The sequence below is a fragment of the Chrysemys picta genome, chromosome 13, assembly GCF_011386835.1.
Source record: "Chrysemys picta bellii isolate R12L10 chromosome 13, ASM1138683v2, whole genome shotgun sequence".
Taxonomy (NCBI): Eukaryota; Metazoa; Chordata; order Testudines; family Emydidae; genus Chrysemys; species Chrysemys picta.
The window spans coordinates 13,793,567-13,814,549 of NC_088803.1; the positions used below are offsets into that span (position 1 = coordinate 13,793,567).

Genomic DNA, 20,983 nt, shown 5'->3' on the forward strand with positions numbered 1-20,983 from the left:
AACAACAGCAACAAAATAATATATAGAGCTATGACCTGATGATGGGTATGTCTAGTATTTATCTATCACTCTGGTGGGCACTATGGAATAATGGACCAGAATTTCACCAAGAGGAAATTAGCAAAACACCACTGAAGTCAAGCTTATGACCTGACCCATGATTGTTAATTAGTTCAGTTCAGAATGATAGATTCAGACACCGATAGATAGATAGATAGATAGATAGATAGATAGATAGATAGATAGATAGATAGATAATGAACATAGACACAACCCATATGCTCAGACACACACTACGATTCTCTGCCAATGTATGGAAAATTCAAATGAAGAAACCAGTGACATGATCTTGCTCTCATTGCAGACTGGGGCACAATGTCCATACACTTCAGTGGGAGAATGGTTGGGGGCTTAAGTTATTCGTCTATAGCCTACCTTGTTTAAGAAGAGTAGTTCCCTCTCCCAGCTGCAGACGCTAAGTGTGTTGAAGGAAACAGAGGTGTTTTTATTTCATTCACTGCCTTCTAGGGCCTACGCCCTGAAGAAAATTTCTTGTAATATTCCTCAGAGGAAGAACAATTCTGCCTCAAACTGCAACAAAACAAAATTCACTAGGGTAATCATTTCTTAGGCAGTTGTATCATCATTATCATCATTATGTGTGTTTTCTAGATGAAAATCGTAATGGGATTTACTAATTGTGGTAAAGCGTGTGATACTTTTTGTCTAGAGACATGTTGAGGAAGAATTACTTGTTCAAAAACAACACAAAGAGCCAGGAACAACACCCAATGCTCAGATTGTGAGCCCCACTCCGGTCTCAGAGCCACGATTAGAACCCAGGAGCTCAGACTCCCAGTCCCAACTGCTCTAAATATTAGACCCCACTCCCCTCCCGGAGCTGGGAACAGAACCCAGGAGTCCTCAGTCTTAGACTCCACTGCCCCAACCATAGGGCCCATTTCCCTCCTAGAAGACCAGATCCAAAGTCCATCAAAGTCAGCAGGACTATTCCCTTTTACTCCAGTAAGTTTGCAGTGTGACCAGAATCAGGACTAGTTCCCAGGAACATTAGAAAAAACTCTATGTGGAAGCTGAGCAGTGCTAGGGGGTAGTGTGCTGCAGAGAATGGGGTGATGGGCTCAGCTGGAAGCACTCTCATTTCTTAGACAGTGCTGACCCCATTACTCCAGCATGGCCGTAGTGGGGGCTGTGCTACTGGGAGTGGGGTGGGATGCTCAATTTGAGGCACTCTTCCCCCTTAGTCAGTGCTGCTAGCAGTGCTCCAGCGTGGCACTAGGGGCCGCTGAGCTGCAGGGACGGACTCTGTAGGATTTTCTCAGTTTGATTGATCCTAATGTCCCAGTTCAGCAATAGGGGTCACTGTGCTGCAGAGAAGAGGATGGAGGACTCATTAAGGGACATTCTCCTCTGTGGCTCAGTACTAACCCCAGTGCTCCACAATAGATCCAAGGGATGACATGATGCAAAGAGCTGGGTGGGGTCTCACTTCGGGGGGACACTATTGTCTCTTGGTCCATGCTGACCCCCTGAGCCTGAGCCAGGAACCACGTAGCCCTGTGCTGCAAGGAGTTGGGTGAGAGGCTCAGCAGTGGACCTGCTCCTATCAGGCTGCTTACCACAGTGCCCCAGCGCTTTCTTGACCAACAGTTGTCATCAACGAGTCCTTGGGGCTGTTCACAAGAGGAAGAGGCAGCAGGGGCATGTGCACACACACACTGAGCATGACTCATTCCTTCCAGCAGCGGATGGTAGCCCCCCTCCCCCCCCCCACACACACACACACACATACATTGAGCATGGCTTCCCATTCCCTTGTGGTTACCTATCCGCTGTTTGCAACACTCGTCATTATGACAAAACAATAAACAGAGCCTTGTGATGTTTTGTGACTTAAACCTGTCTTATGAAAGGAGACTGAAAGAGCTTGCCTTGTTTAGACTAACCAAAAGAAGGCTGAGGGGAGACATGATTGCTCTCTATAAATATATCAGAGGGATAAATCCTAGGGAGGGAGAGGAATTATTTAAGCTTAGTATCAATGTGGACGCAAGAAGGAATGGATATAAACTGTCCATCAGGAAATTTAGACTTGAAATTAGAAAAAAGTTTCTAACCATCAGAGGAGTCAAGTTCTGGAATAGCCCTCCAAGGGGAGTAGTGGGAGCAAAAGACATATCTGGCTTCAATACTAAGCTTGATAAGTTTATGGAGGGGATGGTGTGATGGGATAGCCTAATTTTGGCATTTAATTGATCTTTGAGTATCAGCGGTAAAGATGCCGAATGGCCTGTGATGGGATGTTAGTTGGTGTGGGATCTGAGTTACTACAGAGAATTCTTTCCTGGGTGTCTAGCTGGTGAGTCTTGCCCACATGCTCAGGGTTTAACTGATCGCCATATTTGGGGTCAGGAAGGAAGTTTCCTCCAGGACAGATTGGCAGAGTCCCTGGGAGTTTTTCACCTTCCTCTGTAGTGTGGGGCATGGGTCACTTGCAGGAGGATACTCTGCACCTTGGAGTCTTTAAACCATGCTTTGAGGACTTCAATAACTCAGACATAGGTTAAGGGTTTATTACAGGAGTGGGTGAGTGGGATTCTTTGGCCTGCGTTGTGCAGGAGGTCAGACTAGACGATCATAATGGTCCCTTCTGACCTTAAAGTCTATGAGTCTATGAGTCTATAGTTTACTTCCTTATGCCAACTCATTGAGCAACTGCTCCTGTTCAGGCTAGAAGGCCTTCTACTTACACTCATTGCTTAAGCTATTCTTGTATGCAGTGCTAATGTAGCTGTCTGGGTCCCAGGATACTAGAGAGACAAAGCGGGTGAGGTAATATCTTTTCCTGGACCAAATTCTGTTTCTCTCACCAACAGTAAAAGGTATTATCTCACCAATCTTGTCTTTCTAAGTAGTTTTTATAAGTCTAGAGCTACAGATCTTTTGTGTTTCTGTTATCCGTTCCTCACCCCTTTATCCTTTACTTACTATATAACTATCATCATTGCATGGCTATATGCTCACTTCATGGGCTACAAGTCACACATACACATGCACGCTCAGAGTTTCTATTTTGCATAAGGTGTTCTTTCCTTCCTGCCTTAATCATCTGTTTAATAGTGTTGTGTGATATTATACATTCTGCATCTCAGAGGTGCCGCCATTCAGTGGTCTGGTAAAGGGACCACCAGGTATATTTCTCTTTTACGTTCAATTTGATGCCTGGCTAAAGTGCTCTGTGGGCATGTGTGATGAAACCCAACACATTGTGAGACGGAGAAGGTCAGATGAGAGAATCTAGTCGTCCCTTTTGCCCTTAAACTCTGTGACTCTCTGACAATATGAAATACACATGTGATATGTTGCCGGAAGTGTTTGGGATGAAATAAGCACAGATATGGCAGGAGTGAATCTTAAAGACAAATAAACGGAATCTCTAGTTGCCAAACAGCTCTAGAAGAGTAGAAGAGATCAGGGCCAGCTGCAGGCACCAGCTAAAGAAGCAGGTGCTTGAGGCGGCCAATACCAAGGCGCGTCACTCCGGCTGCTATCGGGGCGGCACGTCTGGGTCTGCAGCGCGGTAATTCAGAGGCAGGTCCCTCAGTCCCTCTTGGAGCGAAGGACCTGCCACTGAATTGCCACCGAAGAGTGGAATGGCGCGATCGCAGTGCCACGTTTTTTTTTTTGTTTTTTTTTTGCCGCTTGGGGCGGCAGAAAAGCTGGAAGACGGTCCTGTCTGCTGTGATTATTGGATTGAGCTCTTTATTTCTCACCCTCGTCTCCTACATTCACATCATCTCCACCATCCTGAGGATATGCTTCTTGGAAGGAAGGTATAAAGCTTTCTCAACTGGATGCTCCCTCCTTGTCAGGTTTATTTGATACTACGGGACTGATTTCTCTCCATTTGTGAGACTCATGCCAGCCTTCCTGGTGGTTCTGCATAGACTGATCTCCATCAATTACAGCAGCTTACCTCCCATGTTTAACCCCCATCATCCACAGCTCAGAAAGACAAAGAGGTGGAAAGCGCTCTGACCAAAAATTTGGAAACAAAAAAAAAATGTTAAATTTCGCATGTAGCGTAAAAATGTTTTGGGAAGAAGCAGTGAAATATCAGTAAGGGACTCTACGGACATTTCTTCACCTCTGCAGGCAGTGGAAAAAGCACATGACATACAAGGAGTGTGGGTTAATTAATGGGAAATGGGCTTCCAGGTCCCCTATGTGACTTTTAAAAATCTTAGCTATAGTCTATAAAGCAGTGCAGTAAAACTGCCACTGGATTTTGCTTTTCAAGTTCTTTGTTTCAAACCCTCCTAATAGCCCATGCAGTAAATCTGTGTTTACCCTCTTCTTCACAAAGTGCTTTGGGACTCACAGATAAATGAGGACTCTGTAATGCCAATCAAAATCAAACATCACCCAGAACTCTTCTTTCTCAGCCCAGCTGCCCTGCATCCCAGTTCTTCCTGTTCTAATCAATATACCCCACTGCTCTCCCAAGGCCAGCAATAAAACCCAACCCAGGACTCTTGACTTCCCAACCCCATCCCAATATCAACCCTTAGATCAGATCTCTCAGTCCAAGCCGGGAATAACGGTAACTAGTTAATAGAATATCCTTTGATCTTTATATCTCCCTTTTACTAAATCGAACTTAGGAAATTCCATGCCACCCTCCCCCCGCACACACACACATTGTGAGAATGTTGGAAAGTATTAAAATATTGGGAAATGTCTTGCAAACTTAAAACTGCTGGATTGTGTGTGTGTGTGTGTGTGTGCATTTCCACAGAGCTGGCCAAAATTCCCAGTTTTTTCTGGGACAATTTTTCCTTCAAGTTTTGTTTGTTTGTCTGAGCTGTTTCCACTTCTGTGGGTGGTGGTGCTGCGGGGGGGGGGGGGGGAGGAGGGAAAGGAGAGAAAGGAAAAATGAAACTATTATTTTGGCACTAGGCCTAATAGGAAAAGACATTCTTTACCCAAAACAACTCCTTCTGTAGCATTAGAATCCAGCCAATACCTTTGGCAAACAAAGAAAAGATTATGTGATGTTTAAAATGATGAGAGATTAATATAAAAAGGATAATAAAAGATTTATATTTACTGAGAACACTAACCCTTCAGTGACTTTCCATGAGATTTGAGCACCTAAATCCCTTGAGCTGTTGTTAAACTCACAGCCATAATATATAATATACATAGAGCCATATCTTTAGCTGGTGGAAATCAGCTGGTGGCCTACGGAATTCAATAGTGCTATGACAATTTACACCACCGGGGGACCTGCCTTATTGATGTCAGGGAAGCCGTGTTAATTTACAGCAGTGTGGGATCTGACCACTGTTGATTTTGATGGAGCTACATCAATTTACACTAATTGAGGAGCTGTCTTCTGTTGATTTCAGTACAGTTACAATGACTTGCACCACTGGTCTTCTGGCCCATTCACTCCAGTAGAGATAGACTGACTTAAACTAGCTAGAAATAGGTCCTCATCTATCTATCTATCTATCTATCTATCTATCTATCTATCTATCTATCTATCTATCTATCTATCTATCTAATGTTCCCTGTTCCCGGCCAATGGGAGCTGCAGGAAGCAGTGGGCCACAGGGACGTGCTGGCTGCTGCTTCCCACAGATCCCATTGGCCAGGCACTGAGAACCGCAGCCACTGGGAGCTGCAGGGGGCCACGCCTGTGGACAGTCAACATCAGCAAAATGTCTTGTGGCCTGCAATCAGATTACCCAGATAGACTGCATGCGGCCTGCGGGTCACAGGTTGCTCACAACTGTGTTAGTCCAATTAGTTAAAAATCCATACTTTCCTCCTTGGACAGATCCATCTATCCCTGGGTCTGATAACTTAACAGACATTATTTATGTATTAGATATTATCCATTCATTGAATTCCCATGTATATTAATTATGTTTTTAAATTTTATTATTTTTTCCGTTTCTCTCTGGACACAGTTTTGCTGAAGAATAATGGAGACTAAAACCACCATGGCTGAATTTATTCTTTTCGCACTTTTGAGTGATCCACAGCTACAGATTTTCCTCTTCTTGGTATTTCAAGTATTTCAAGCTCCTTCCACCTCACCCTGGTCTCCTACATTCACGTCATCTCCACCATACTGAGGAGATGCTCTGTAGGACAGGCGTAAAGCCTCCGCCACCTGCAGCTTTCACCTCAATGTGGCTATTTTATACTATGGGACAGGTTTCTCGCAGTATGTGAGAGCCATCTCAGCTTCCTTGGATGCTCTGGTCTCCATCCTGTACAGCACCTTGTAACCCCCATGTTAAGTCTTGACATCTACGACCTGCAAAACAAAGGAGTGCAAGCAGTTACGGTGAAAATGTTGAAAAGAGCATATGTTTCTCATGTAGCATTCAAATGTTTATTAAAGTAGCAGTGAAATATCAATGCCTATGTCTTCAGTGTTCCCATTCAAGGAAAGTGGGATAATTATTTGGCAATGGACTTCCAAACCCCAGGTGTGGCTCTGAAAATCTCATCCATATTCCATATAATATTGTGGACCAGCGTCCACTTAGGGCTTGTCTACACAAGGCAGTAGTGCGGACGATGGCTCTATTATTTCTAAAGCGCACTCATGTGTTGCACGTTAATGGGTCTGTGTAAACTCTGCTGCTGTGAACTAAAAGTTCCTAATGCACTTTAGTGTAGTGCTGTTTCTCTCAGTCTCTTCTGTTGAAGCTGTCCCACTTTGGATAATTACTTGAATAATAATGGGCTAACTTCCTTTGTGAACCAAGCCCTTCGTGGTTCTGGGCCTACTAAGCCAGGCCAGATCTGTGGTCCATCTAATACTCCATCAGATGCTTCAGAAGAAGGTCCAAGAAAACTTAAAATGGGCAATTATGGAATAACCCATCCCTAGAATTTAAAGCATGGTGGTTTTAAGATCTAGCCCCTGCTTACCATGAAGCAGAGATCTCAATCTGGAGCTAACTCAGTGTATTTGAAAGGTAATAAGAAAATTATTTACAGTAGGAACTGAAATCTACCTGGGAGAGAAACCAAGGATGAGTGAGATATTGGTTAAAGCATTAGCCTGTGGTTACAGAAGCTCAGATTTCAAGTTTCTGCTCTGACATGGACTTCTTATGTGACCTTAAGCAAGTCAGTGAGCCTCTCTGTGGCTTGGATTCATAGATTCCAAGGTCATAAGGTGTCATTGTCATCATCTAGTCCAACATCCTTTATCACACAGCCCACAGAATTTTCCCCAAAATAATTCATAGAGCCAATCTGTTAGAAAAACATCCAATCTTGATTTAAAAATTGTCAGTGATGGAAAATCCACCACAACCATTGCTAAATTGTTCTAGTGGTTAATAACTCTCACTGTTAAAAATCATGCATTATTTCCTATCTGAATGTGTCTATCTTCCACTTCCAGCCATTGGATTGTGTGATACTTTTCTCTGCTACATTGAAGAGCCTATTGTCAAGCTGTCGGGAGTGATTCACAACTAAGAGAGGTTCATCAACCTCAGTGCAAATTGTCTAAAAGCAGGGCATACACCCCAAATGGTTGGGTTGTTCTATAATTACATTTCACCAACCTAGTAAGAAATGTGAATGCCTGTGAATCAAAGTAACAGTCTTACTATGGAGTCACACACAGACAGTCTCGTTGGGACCTCCAATCTATCTTGCCACGCAGGTTCACTGGACTTAGTGATAAATGGTTAATTACACCAAAAAAACACAAAATATTCAGGTTGCCCCCAGTCCCAAGAGACCAGTCACTTACCCCAGATCAATTTGTACCTTAGATCTCATGCCAAAGTCAACACTAGTAGCTAATCCAATAATAAACTAACTAAGGATTTATTAAGTAGGGCAAAAAATGAGAGAGTTAGTTACAAGTTAAAGCAGGCAACATATAAGCACAGATGAATAACAGGTAGTTCCAAAAAACAGCAGCCCCTGTAAGAGTCCAAACACCAAAGAGAGAACCATTTATTCTTGTCAGCATCTTTACATGCCCTTCCCCCAGAGTTCAAACTGATGGGATAAGAGCTTCTGCACGTAACTTCTTCATGGATGGATGGGGCAGTCAACAGAGCTTTGTCCTATAATGGACCATTTAGTCTTGATTGTCCTTCTTGATGGACTGGAAAACTATTCTTCCTGACTAGTTTCACAAGTTCAGAGCAGGCATTTTTACAATTATAAAACAAAATGTACATATTACCTTATAGCATGGGATATAGACATCACAAATAAGAGTCACACATGCAGCCACTTAAACACTAAACACATCTTTACAAGTCTAACACCTGTCTTGAAGAATATTAACATACAGGTGAGCTGGTCTCAGAGGTGCGGGAACTAAGGGTGTTGGGGTGCTGCAGCACCTTCAGGTTTTACTGTGAAAAGTTTGCTGGTTCTGTCGAAACAAAGTTAGCATTATTTTGTGATTCTGGAGAATCCCAGAGCTGTGCTGCTCCCATGTGGTGTAAGCGGGAATTGCGTGTTGTTCACAATTTTGAACACACAGGGTTTACAGCTTTCAGCACCCCCACTATAAAAAGTGTTCCCGCGCCACTAGCTGGTCTGGATTCCAGCTATGAATTTGTCAGTGCTCAGCTAACGCCTATAGACTTGGCAAGATATGGCACCTGGTTTGTCGGCATCACACCCATTATTCAATATTTGTTCCCTACTGAGATGCTATAGACTGTAATCAAGTCACCCCGTAACCTTCTCTTTGTTAAGATAAATAGACTGAGTTCCTTGAGTCATTCACTATAAAGCATGTTTTCTAATCCTTTAATCATTCTCATAGCTCTTTTCTCACCCCCTCCAACTTTTCAACATCCTTCTCTAATTGTGGGCACCAGAACTGGACACACTATTCCAGCAGGGGTCTCACCAGTACCAAAGAAAGAGGTAAAATAACCTCTCTACTCTACCCAAGATTCCCCTATTTCTGCATCCTGGAATCGCGTTAAATCTGCTGGCCACAATATCACATTGGGAGCTCATGCTAAGCTGATTATCCATCATGACCCCCAAATCTCCCTTTGTATATGGAAAAAATAGCACTGCCCTGCCTCACAATCACTGTCCATTACCCAGAGCAGATTCACTGGGATAATGTATAATTGTTATTAGAAACATGGGCCAATGACTCAGCTGGTATAATGCGGTGCAGTGCCATTGTTTTCACTGTAGAGGCAGTGATTCACATTATCTAAGGCTCTAGTCCATTATCTAGAAATGAATCAATAAATAAAATAAATCAAAGCATATAGAGCTTTCTGGGTCTGTCATATTACCCATTGCGAAATACTCATTCATTACTGATGCAGAACACTGTTACACAAGAGATTCTTGTCCCAGAGGAAACCAGAAAGTATTCGTACTCCCCAGAAGTAATTAACTCTTGCTCTTAAAGTCATATGAATAAAGGATTTTATTTTCCAAGAGGAGAGGGATTTATTTTTCCAAGAGAAGATAAGTATATAAATTTGATCAACACCCACATGTAGCCCCCTCACCCTGCAGGAGCTGACTTTGGAGGGTAAAGTGTAGCTGATGGTGTTACATGTTGTATTTGTGAGACACAGAGAGAAAGAGAGAAATAAGGGAGGGAGATATTAACTAGATAGATAGATAGATAATGTGTATGGGGAGAGAGAGAGAGAGAGAAAGATTTATCTTTCAGGGCTATATGGTGATAAAGTCACTACAACTAGTACTTTACCCCCAGTTCCATTATATGTTATATACATTATTTATATATACATTATATATAGTTCCATTAACATCAGTAAAAAGAACAGGAGTACTTGTGGCATCTTAGAGACTAACAAATTAACTTCAGTGGCATCACTAAGTAAAGCGCTTTTCAACTTCAGTAAGGGTGTCACAATAAAGCTGTCTCTTTGTCTATCTATGTCGGGGAGTATGCATTACAAGTCCGAAGGTCATAGAATCATAGAATATCAGGGTTGGAAGGGACCTCAGGAGGTCATCTAGTCCAACCCCCTGCTCAAAGCAGGACCAATTCCCAACTAAATCATCCCAGCCAGGGCTTGATCCATGATCTCTTTCTGGAAGCTAGGTGAGTTTGCTTTTATTTTACTCCTCTTTAGTCTGTTACATCTATAGAGGTTTGCTCCCTTTCAAAAGAAACTCTTATCTGCAAACACTGAACCTTAGCCTCAAAATCTATATCTCCCTGTGGAAACTAGCAGGGTCTAGAGCCCGTCAGCCCTTCTCAGGAACCAGCCAGGATTGCAAAGCCAATGTTGGATAATATAACCCATCAGAGCCAGGGGAGGCAGCAGCCTGAAGTTTCTTGCTCAGAAATCCTTGGATTTACTGGCAGAGGGATTGTCATTCTGAGAGAGACCTCAGTCTCCTAGGAAGGTGGGTCTTGTGCTGAAGTTGACCTCTCTATGTATCGGAGTTCCATGGCTGTAAAATAACATTTTCTTTCTCTGTTTATTGGGGCAGGTACAGACAAGCTTTCTAGGGCAGGTCCTGTATGTCAGGCAATGCCTAAACGTATAGCAGCATGTAGAGTACAGTACACATGTAGTTACATGCCAGAGTGAAAGTCAGGCTGTGCCCATGTGTAATTGTGATGATGCTGCAAAGAAAGGCTCCAGCATTGGGAAGGCAAGTGGGAAAGGTTCCTGCAGAGGGGGGGGGGGGGGGGGCAATGGGGCCATTATCTCAGTTGGGGGTCCCCTGGTGCTAAATAACAATAATATGAAGACTCATAAGATATCAGGAGGAGGAAGATGACAACTACTGTCCAAAATATGCCTCTTGAAAATGAATGCACATTTGTATAACACAGGCTCTGATTTTCAGGAAGATTAAAGGCCAAAGACTAGAAGCCATAAAAAAATAGACAAGTTATTTTATGTAATCACATAGCTATGAAAAAGGTTATTATCCCAGAGGAGTAGAACAGTCAAGAAATCTAGAACAAACTTCTATAGAACACTTTGGATCAGGTGGTTTCACTGCCTGTCTATTTGATTCAGTTTGGTTAAGAAAATGTAGCCAAAACACAAAGCCTTGGTTGATTTTTCATCACTTTGTAGGCAAGTTATCTTTCTGCGAACCATTTCACTCAGGCTTTAGAAAAGGTTTGGTTTTGGAAAACTGAAAACTAAACATTTCTATGGAAAACTGATTTTCTTTTGAAATCCTTTTGTTGTTGTTGTCTGTGTTTGAAAAGATGAATAAAACCCATCTTTGGGCTTTGGAAACAGATTTTTGTGTTCATGTTTTGAAAGGTCAGATTTTCACTGTAAAAATGGGAAATTTTGAATAAAAATATTTGTAAACAAAAATACAATACATCATCACCCCAGATACATTGCCTGAGCACGTTGAGATCCCATTGATATCCATGGGGATTTGTGGGTGCTTTACGTCTCTGAGCATCAGGTCAATTACCGAGTTGCCTAAATGCAGATTTCAGTGCCTAACTGTAGGCACGCAAGTTTAAAAGTGTTAGTCAATCATTTATAAGACATGTCAAATATTTGTGCTGTTTCCTCAGTATGGCTCCAGAGACTATTCAAAAGGCAAAGACTCTGTCCTGAAGAACTTATAGTCCAAATTAGGGCAGGATGAGAACTGGTGTCCTCAGTAGGGAATGGAAGGGAAGACAATGGCTGTAATAAGAAGAACATATGATTGCTTTTGTTAGTAACACGTGCATGCTGAGGATTTCATAATCAATCAGCTAAACAGAAAGAGCGCTCTGACAGGCCTCCATAACTGGTCGCAGAACAACAGATTTTGGCCCTGGTGCTGTAACTGGATCTGTACGAATGGACTCCTGTGCCTGTCCGGAACCCCATTTATCTCAGCGGGACCCCGCACATGGGTGCAGGGGTCCATCCAGCAAATCCAGCTCAATGAAATGGGCTGTGAAGTGCTGTTCTATTCTGCCATTTGCTTATCAATGACACTTACTTTTCAACCAATCCCATCCTTCAGCTCACGTCATCTCCCTTCTTTTCAGCATCTGTTGAGGTTACTGATCGAAAACGAGATGGAGAGACAGTGATGCTAAGGGAGTTTGAGAGAGATTCTCCTCCCTCTAGTGTGTCATCAACCAAAATGTTTACTGGGATTGATTTTTTATGTCAATGGGGTTACACAGATTTGTTTGACGGCAGAATGTATGTAGACAATGGGGTCAAATATGTGTTAGAATTTCAGACCAGGATGCTCAGCAATTTCTGAAAATCAAGCCCCTTTATGGTTTCTCAAGTCAACCAGCAAATTTGAGAAAATCAAAATCACCATCTACTTTGGCAAACCTTGGCCAATAAAATTACGCTAGAAAGAGAGAACACATCCTGATGTACATATCCCATGTTTAATGTCCAGGGTTGGAAACTAATGAAAAACATCTTCGATTTGCAAACCTATCACTTATCGAGCTCAATTCACCACTGCCCATTCCACTCAAGTCATTGCAGTTGTGCTGGGGAAAAGCTAGAGTAACACAGGAGTTAATGAGACTTATTTATACCAATCACTGACACAGATATTTACTATGCCGATTTCACAAAGTTATCTGACCAAAAAAAGCAGTGATTGGAAGGTTATTTTCAATTTAGATTTTTAATACTCTTTGTCCACCTGTAAGCCAACACAGTGTACTGGATGGATAATATGGGATCTGGTTTAGAAGAAAGGGTTGTACATGAGGTTTCTAAAAGCAGATCTCTCTTGTATGGCTCACAACACGAGAAATGGGGTCAAATAGGAGAACTAATTGGACACGGTGTTGACACCGGTGTAATCAAAGAAAATATTTGTGTAAATCCACATGGAATAGGACCCACTTTACTTTTTATCCAACTTAGAGTGTTGAATTAGAAATGTGAATTTGTCCATCTGAGTCCCCTTGGCTTTCAAAATCTCACTTGTGTTTTATCTATCTATCTATCTATCTAATTCAATTTCCATAACCTGCTATGTTGGTTAATTTCATTTCTTTTTCTCTTCATACAGATCACTAACTGTGAATGGAAAACCAAACCAATGTGAATGAATTTATTCTTGTGGGACTTTCTAATTACCCGGAACTTCAATTTTTCCTCTTCCTGGTGTTTTTAGTTATTTACCTAATCACCCTGGTGGGGAACATGATGATTATGCTGGTGATAAGGGCTGATCCTCAACTCCAAACTCCCATGTACTTCTTCCTGTCTCGTTTGTCCTTTGTTGATATCTGTTATTCCTCAGCCACTGTCCCTAAGATGTTGGTGAATTTCCTAGCAAAGCACAAAACCATTTCTGTCAATGGCTGCCTTGCCCAGATGTTCTTCATCCTCCTCTCAGCTGGCACTGAAGTTTTTGTGCTCTCGGCAATGGCTTATGACCGATACACTGCCATATGTCACCCATTGCATTATGTGGGGACCATGAACAAACGAGTGAGCAGACAGTTGGTGGGTGGTTCTTGGATAATGGGACTCTTGTATTCACTGGTCAACACTGTCCCTGTGTTAAAGTTACACTTCTGTGGGCCCAATGAAATCAGGCATTTCAGCTGTGAGCTCCCTCCGCTACTACAACTATCTTGCACCGTGACCTTGACCAATAAAATAGCTCTTCTTTCTTCTGCTGTGATATTTGGTTTCAGCTCCTTCCTCTTCACCTTGGTCTCCTACATTCACATCATCTCCACTATCCTCCGAATACGCTCCTCGGAGGGAAGACGTAAAACCTTCTCTACATGCAGCTCCCACCTCATTGTGGTGGTTTTATTGTTTGTGACAGCTCTTTCCCAGTACATGAAACCCAGTTCAGTCACTTCCCTGGTTCTAGATGAACTCTTCTCCATCCAGTACAGCATCTTGACCCCCATGTTGAACCCTATCATCTACAGCTTGAAAAATAAAGATATGAAAACTGCTCTGACAAGAACACTAGGGAAAATTCAAGTTTCTCATGCAATGTAACCATTTCTAGGTTTTATCATTTTCAATAAAATTATAATATAAATCGAAGAATTGTGGGAACTGCACTATCTAGATATTTTGAGTTCTTTCAACTGGTTGACACTGATACACAATTGGCAATCAATTTAGTCTAGATCAGGGATCAGCAACCTTTGGCACGCGGCCCATCAGGGAAATCCACTGGCGAGCTGGGATGGTTTGTTTACCTGCAGCGTCTGCAGGTTCAGCCGATCGCAGCTCCCACTGGCCACGGTTCGCCGTTCCGGGCCAATGGGGGCTGTGGGAAGTGGCACGGAGCAAAGGATGTGCTGGCTTCTCCTTCCCACAGCCCCCATTGGCCTGGAACAGTGGGAGCTGCGATCAGCCAAATCTGTGGATGCTGCGGGTAAACAAACCGTCCCGGCCCGCCAGCGGATGTCCCTGATGGGCCGCGTGCCAAAGGTTGCTTATCCCTGGTCTAGATAAAAGCACTCATGCAAACACAGTTTATAGGGCCAAAATGTTAGGTGCGATAAACAGAAGTATCTCAGTTGGCTTCAATTGAACTATTTCAATTTACACCCGCTGAGGACCTGGCTCATTATGTTTATATCCATCCTTGATTTATTTCTACTTAAAGCAATGTAAGCTTTGGGGTTGAGTAGCATTAAATTTGAAAATCAACGTGCAAAGAGTCCAAACACTAGGGATTTAGACTGAACTTGAACTGGCATTGAGTATAGTTTGAGCTAAGGCATTCTAGGTAAACCAAAATTTTCACTTGATTTTTAGCCTAGCCACAACTCCACAAGATAAATCAAGCGATATGATTTTACCCTGTATCTACATTAGGAAAAAAGTGTCAAAGTTAGATCGGTTATAACGATTATGTGTTACTCCAGGGCCTTAACCTTAAGACATCCTTCCTAAAGGGCCTAAGGGAGTTAGGTGCTGAAATGTGGCCCTGGATGTTACAGTGAAGAAAGCAGGTGTTAGGAGTATTAGTGATGATAATGTAATATTCAGGCCTGTATATCTGCCTATATTTTGGGTCTTTTTGCCCATTTGACATTTTTATATCCTTAAAGCACTTATATCCTGGTGAACAAAGAATAAAGACACTGTGTGTTACATCTGCCCACAAGAAGATGAGTTGAAAAGAGATAAGAGATAGAGTTGAAGTGTTGCTGGGTAGAGTGGGAGTTCAATATATGAGCTTACACTTGAAGGACAGTCCTGCCTCAACTCCTCTTCCTAGATAAGATCAAGCAACCAGTCAGAAGGGGTGAAGGGGATAGGGTAGGGGAAGGTATAAGAAACACTAAAAGCCAAAGAAATGCCTTTTCCTGACTGAAGCACAACCTCACTCCTTAACCCCGCATGGGATACAAAAGAGGTTCCATATACATTAATGGAGTCAGAGATTCCGAGGTCAGAAGGGGCTATTGTGATCACCTAGTCATCCTGTAGAGCACAGGCCATAGAACTTCCCCACAATAATTCCTAGGACAGATCTTTTAGAAAAAAATCCCATCTTGATTTAAAAATTGCCCTTGATGGAGAATCCACCATGACCTTTTACAATTGCTACACTGGTTAATTACTTTATTAAATTTTACACCTTATTTCCAGGCTGAATTTGTCTAGCTTCATCTTCCAGCTACTGGATCATGTTAGACCTTTCTGTGCTAGATGGAATAGCCCATTATTAAATATGTGTTGTCCGTGTAAATACTTATAGACTGTAACCAACTCATCCCTTAACTTTCTCTTGCTTAAACTGAATAGTCTGAGCTCCTCGAGTCTATCTCTATAAGGCATATTTTCCGACCCTTTAATCATTTTCAGGGCCTTATCCAATTTATCAACATCCTTCTTGAATTGTGAACACCAGCAACGGACACAGTTTTCCAGCAGCATCCTTAGATACATTCTTATGCTTTATTCAGATAGGGCCTAATCCAACTCACAGAAAAGCTAATGAAATTATTTCCTTTGAGCTATGAATTGCCTGTTGTATGACAGGCTTGAAGCAGAGTCTAGTCTAGTAAGTAGAATCCAGAAGACCTAGGTTCTACTCCTGGGTTCTGGTTCTGTCACAGATCTGCTGTGTGACCTTGGGCCAGTCACTTCCTCTCTCTGCACCTCACTTCCCCTCTCAATCTTTGTCTATTTTGTCTATTTAGATTGATAAAAATGTGGGATAGAGATTGTCTTTTCCTATGTGTTTCTCCAACACAATAGGGTCCTGTTCTCAACTGGGGCTTCTAGACACTACTGTAATGCATGTCATTATAGGCCATGTCCTATTATATATTTGTATAGTGCCCAGCACAATGGGATCCTGATTCTGATGAAGATTTATGGCAATCTCATAGTGCAAAGAATCATAGTTGAAGTAAGAGAGAGGAGAACCAGGCTCTCCATATAGAGACTTCAAGGATTTCAGGATTGGGCCCAAATGTTGGTCTCTTTTCTCAGTTACTTGGATTGGAATCCAGCTTAGACTCTGATTTGTATCAGTGAAAGTAAGCGTGAGTGAGGACAAAGATGTTGCTCTTTAAAATTTTGCCCCTAGATATTAATAAAGGAAGAATTGATAAGGGAAGGCTCTACAGGTCAAAGATAATTGTTAGCCTTGACTGTTCAGTGGGGCCTAAGTGAGTTAGCCACCTTCAAGAATCCCAGCCTATATGTCCCTTCAGGGCACCAATGGTAGCAGTGTTCTCTAGCAATTATCTTGGAGGCACATGCACCCAGATTCACAAAGGGACTTAGGTGCCAATAACCCAGTTTTAGGCACTACTGCAAGCCATGAAACCCCACATGGCTGCCGCCCCACTTTGTTGGTGCCTAAACTAACTCAGCACCTACATTTTTGCTGTGAAAGTCCCCTAGGAACTTTAGTTTCTGCTTCTGAGCATATACACTGCTGCATCAAGCAGACACCAGGACTCCAATCTAATGCTTAAGCCTCAGCATGCTGCGCACACCTATCTGGCCTGTGGGTCCCGGTCTGGTAGCACACCTAACTCCACACAAAATAGCTGGGAGGACAGAAAAAACATCCTCCTTCATAACCTTTAGTCCAGTGATTAGACAACTCACCCAAGATGTTGGCTATTCCAGTTGAATTCCCCCACTTGGCCTGAGGAGGAGAAGACATTTGAATAAGGGTTCCCCGCCTCTCAGCTGAGTGTTCTACCCACTGGTCTCTGGAATACCCTGGTGTGGCTATCTTTTAATTTCTCTTGTTAAAACTCTTCCACATTGGATATATTATTAAATATGCATTGAGCCAGATAGATGGTGGGAATGATTCTATAGTCCAGTGCTGCATAGTCAACATTAATGTCATTACCCTGTTAATCTTAATCTACTCAGCAATCTAACCTATTGACACTGAACACTCATCTTTATGTTAGGAGTCACAGATCCCATTTAATATTATATATGGTAAAGAGCTTAGGCTAGGATTTTCAGAGGAGCCTAAGGGAATTAGGCACCCAACAGCCATTGAATTTCAATCAGAATTGAGCCTTTGGCTTCATCCGTTATTTTGGAAAACCACAGCATAAACAATTAATGTAAATAACATGAAGGAAAGGTCAGAACTTTATTTAGGATCTTCCTCAATTAACTTTGTATATTCATAGATTTAAAGCCAGAAAGAACCATTATGATCATCTTCTCTTATCTGCAGCATAACAGGGACCCAATCATTCCTCACCCAAGCTTAATAACTTCTGCATGATAAAAGTGACCTCTTAACCTTCTCTTTAGTAAAATAAATAGATTAGATTCCTTTAGTCTCATGTTATAAATCCAGTTTTCCAGACCTCAGTTCATTTTTGTAGCTCTTTTCTGAAGCTGGTTGACACCCAAGGAAGATCTGTCCCTTATTGTACACAAACATATGTGGCATTAAGTGTTGGTGAATTAGTGACACAGATTGTTAGGCAGAGTAAACTTCAGGGATCAAGTCCTAAAGGTAACAGAATGTTACGCCATCCATTCTCCTGGTAAAAGTGAGTCCTTTTTGACTAAAATAAAAGAAGGCTCTTATTCATCTCAATCAAGATTAGGTCTCTCTGTCAGATCTACATCCATTCATATCCCTTCGTATTTATCAGGATTTGCCTATTCACAGTTAGGCTAATTTGTTGTGCTTTTTTTAGGGATAGAAGGTCTTGTTACTTGCATGTGTACAAAAGCTGCACGTCAGTTTGAAATCCTCACATGATCTGCACTTGGCAAAAGGACCTCAGGTGAGTTTAGTTTCTTTAACATCTGTGTAATCTATTGTTTCTGTTTTTTTTAAGGGACATGATTGTTCCTGCCTTGTGTTTTCTCTGTCATTCATGCCCGTGCAAGGTGAGGGCAAACTGCGTGAGAGGTGATTCCATTCGGATCCAGCAGCATTATACACCCACTCTGCACTCATGCTCTGCTGATATTGAGCACCTCAGGCTCCGAGTATACAGCTTCATACACAGCTCTCACTGACTTCAGCTAGATTCACCAGTGCTCAGCCACTCTGAAAATCAGACTCACAGAACACCAAGCTGGGCACCATGCACTTGTGAATAGTTGTAAATCTGGGCCAATGCCATTGGGTTAATAGATCCCTACGGGACCTCCCAGCACTGGGAATACATTTTGTCCATTCATATCTAAATCTCTGCATTATTGTGTGGTTTCCCAGACTTCCTGCACTCAGCCTGCCACTTTTAGGTGCATATATTCCATCTCAGGGATCACCAGATGAATGGCAGCTGTGGTCAAAAGAGGCATCCATGCTGTTTCCCCCCAGTCTAAAAGAGAGATGAGGTGTTGGCAGGATGTTCTCTGTGAGAACTCCAAGACCTTATAACTTGCTCCTCACCTTGGACCAAAAGACCACAAATTTTGAGACCTTCCAGGCATGTTCATGAAGACACTGGTTTGAGATGTGATAAAGATATGGAGAGGCAGAGAGGTTGCTGGCTGGCTGACTTCCCGTTGAAAGAATCATTTGATGCTGCTAGGGTTTTACTGTAGTATTAATGATGCCGTTCGGTGGCTGTTGGGTGCTGTGATACAGGAGGGCCAGGGAGCAGTGGGAAGTGGTAGAAGGGAAGTATATAAACCCTAGGTTAATTAAGGAATGGTTCCCTGTAGATTAGGGAGGGTTGCTACAGGTTAATTGGAGCACCTGTAATCAATTAAGGCCCTGTTAGAAACCTAATAAAACCCCCTACTTCAGGCAGTCAGGGGGAAGGAGGAAGGAGAGAGGACTGGAGCTTGAAGGTGTCCTGTGAGATTTGGAGGAACAGAAAAACGGAGTAACGGAGACCCTGCCCCAGCACGGGAGGGACATTCCCTCCACCAGCGTTTAAGGACTGAAGGTACCCCACCCAAGGGGGAAGAGGGTAAGAACCTGCAGGGGTTGAGAGGGGCTGAGACTCAGAGTGAGGAGCAAACCCAGACCCTTCCCCTGCTTCCCTTCTTTACCACCTTCCTGGGCCACTAGTGGGGTCCTCGGTGCCCCAAGAGCAGGGGTAAGGGGTGGTATTTTAGCCCCCCCCACCACCAAGAAAAGCGCAGGACCCACCATACTATATTGACCATCTTGTCACAGTGCCTACATGCTTCTGAAAATCCCACTAGGCTCCTAAATGTGTTAAAAAATGTGACCCTTAGGCCCTTGGATAGGTGTTGTTCTTGTTTACATCTGAATCAAATAATTCATCAATAGCTCTGATCAACCCTAGTATCCCATTATCTAGCCCTCCCTGGGAAAGTACTTTATAGTGCCAGGCAAAGAGCTCTGTCAGCTTCCCTGATTTCAATGGGATTTGGAGACACTTGCAGCATCTAGTACCTTTTAAGAAAGGCTGGAGGTCAAACCAGCTAGAATCTTAGCTTCCCCTTACATGAGAGGTCACCTACACGCACCCAACCATGACTCTATCTTGGCAGCTGATTGGAGCTACTGATCCCCTGAAGGTTTCTTTCTGGAGTCACGCACACAGAGAGCTGGCAAGAAGGAAGCCAAGCAGTGGAACATGAGCTAGGACAAAGATATTTGATAGTGCTATTTCCTTGCTTTGCCATGCATCAGCTGATTATCAAGAGAAATGATATGGTGTCATTAATGGGATTATTAAAGGGTGCTAAAGGCTTTAGGCGCACAACTTCCTTTGACATTCAGTGGGAGCTGGGCACCTATCTCCCTTCTGCTTTTTAAGGAATCCCAGACTCCTTGCCCACTTCTCCAGATTTCTTCCTTTTTAGACATGCATCAGTTTCAGCCGGGGCCCCCAAAGCACTTGGAGCTCTAGCTGATAGCAGAACAATAGGGATTCAAGTCTGTTGCGCTGAGGAGTCTGCATTCTGATCTGCCGGCAAAAATACATTAGGATTAAAAAATAAGTTGTAGCTTCTCATCTTTGGAAAAAAGCCACAAGGTATTATGAAGAAATAGCTTTCTAGGCAGCCAGAATAGATTTCCAGAATAGATCAGACCAATAATCTATCATTTCCTCTCTATGATATAGGCCAATAATAGATGCCTCAGATGAAGGTGGGAGAAAATCTTAATTCTGTAATTATCAAAGAACCTGCACACTGGGAAAATTTAACTCTAGCCTCCATCAGTCAGAGGTTTATGTATACTCTGAACCACAAAGGTTTCTGTATCTTCCAGTCTAGGTTCACTTATGATCTGAAGGATTTCTTGGCCTTTTTTTTATATTTTTATTTTTTTAATTCTTATTGGCCACTTATTCATATCGCTGTCAGGTACCTTTCTGAATCTCTCTAGGATCATTGATATCTTGTTGCAAGGAATTCCAATGGAGAATCTGAATCACGGATATTAATTTAAACTCTCTCTGGCCCAATGACTATTTTAGTATTTATCCACAGTGGAATAGTTAGTAGGACAGAGAGATAATGAAAGAGTGAGAATGACTCTGTAGGGTCATAAAAAGAACAGGAGTACTTGTGGC

At 42.6% G+C, this 20,983-nt stretch overlaps 1 protein-coding gene and 1 pseudogene across 1 annotated transcript; one reads left to right on the plus strand and one right to left on the minus strand.

Moving 5' to 3' along the window:
- LOC135975143 (paired amphipathic helix protein Sin3a-like) overlaps window positions 1-20,983 on the minus strand; it is a 365,185-nt pseudogene that overhangs the window by 69,534 nt on the left and 274,668 nt on the right.
- LOC135975442 (olfactory receptor 5V1-like) lies at window positions 13,074-14,012 on the plus strand. Its single transcript, XM_065566491.1, has one exon. It carries the CDS (start codon window positions 13,074-13,076, stop codon window positions 14,010-14,012), a length of 939 nt encoding a protein of 312 aa, XP_065422563.1.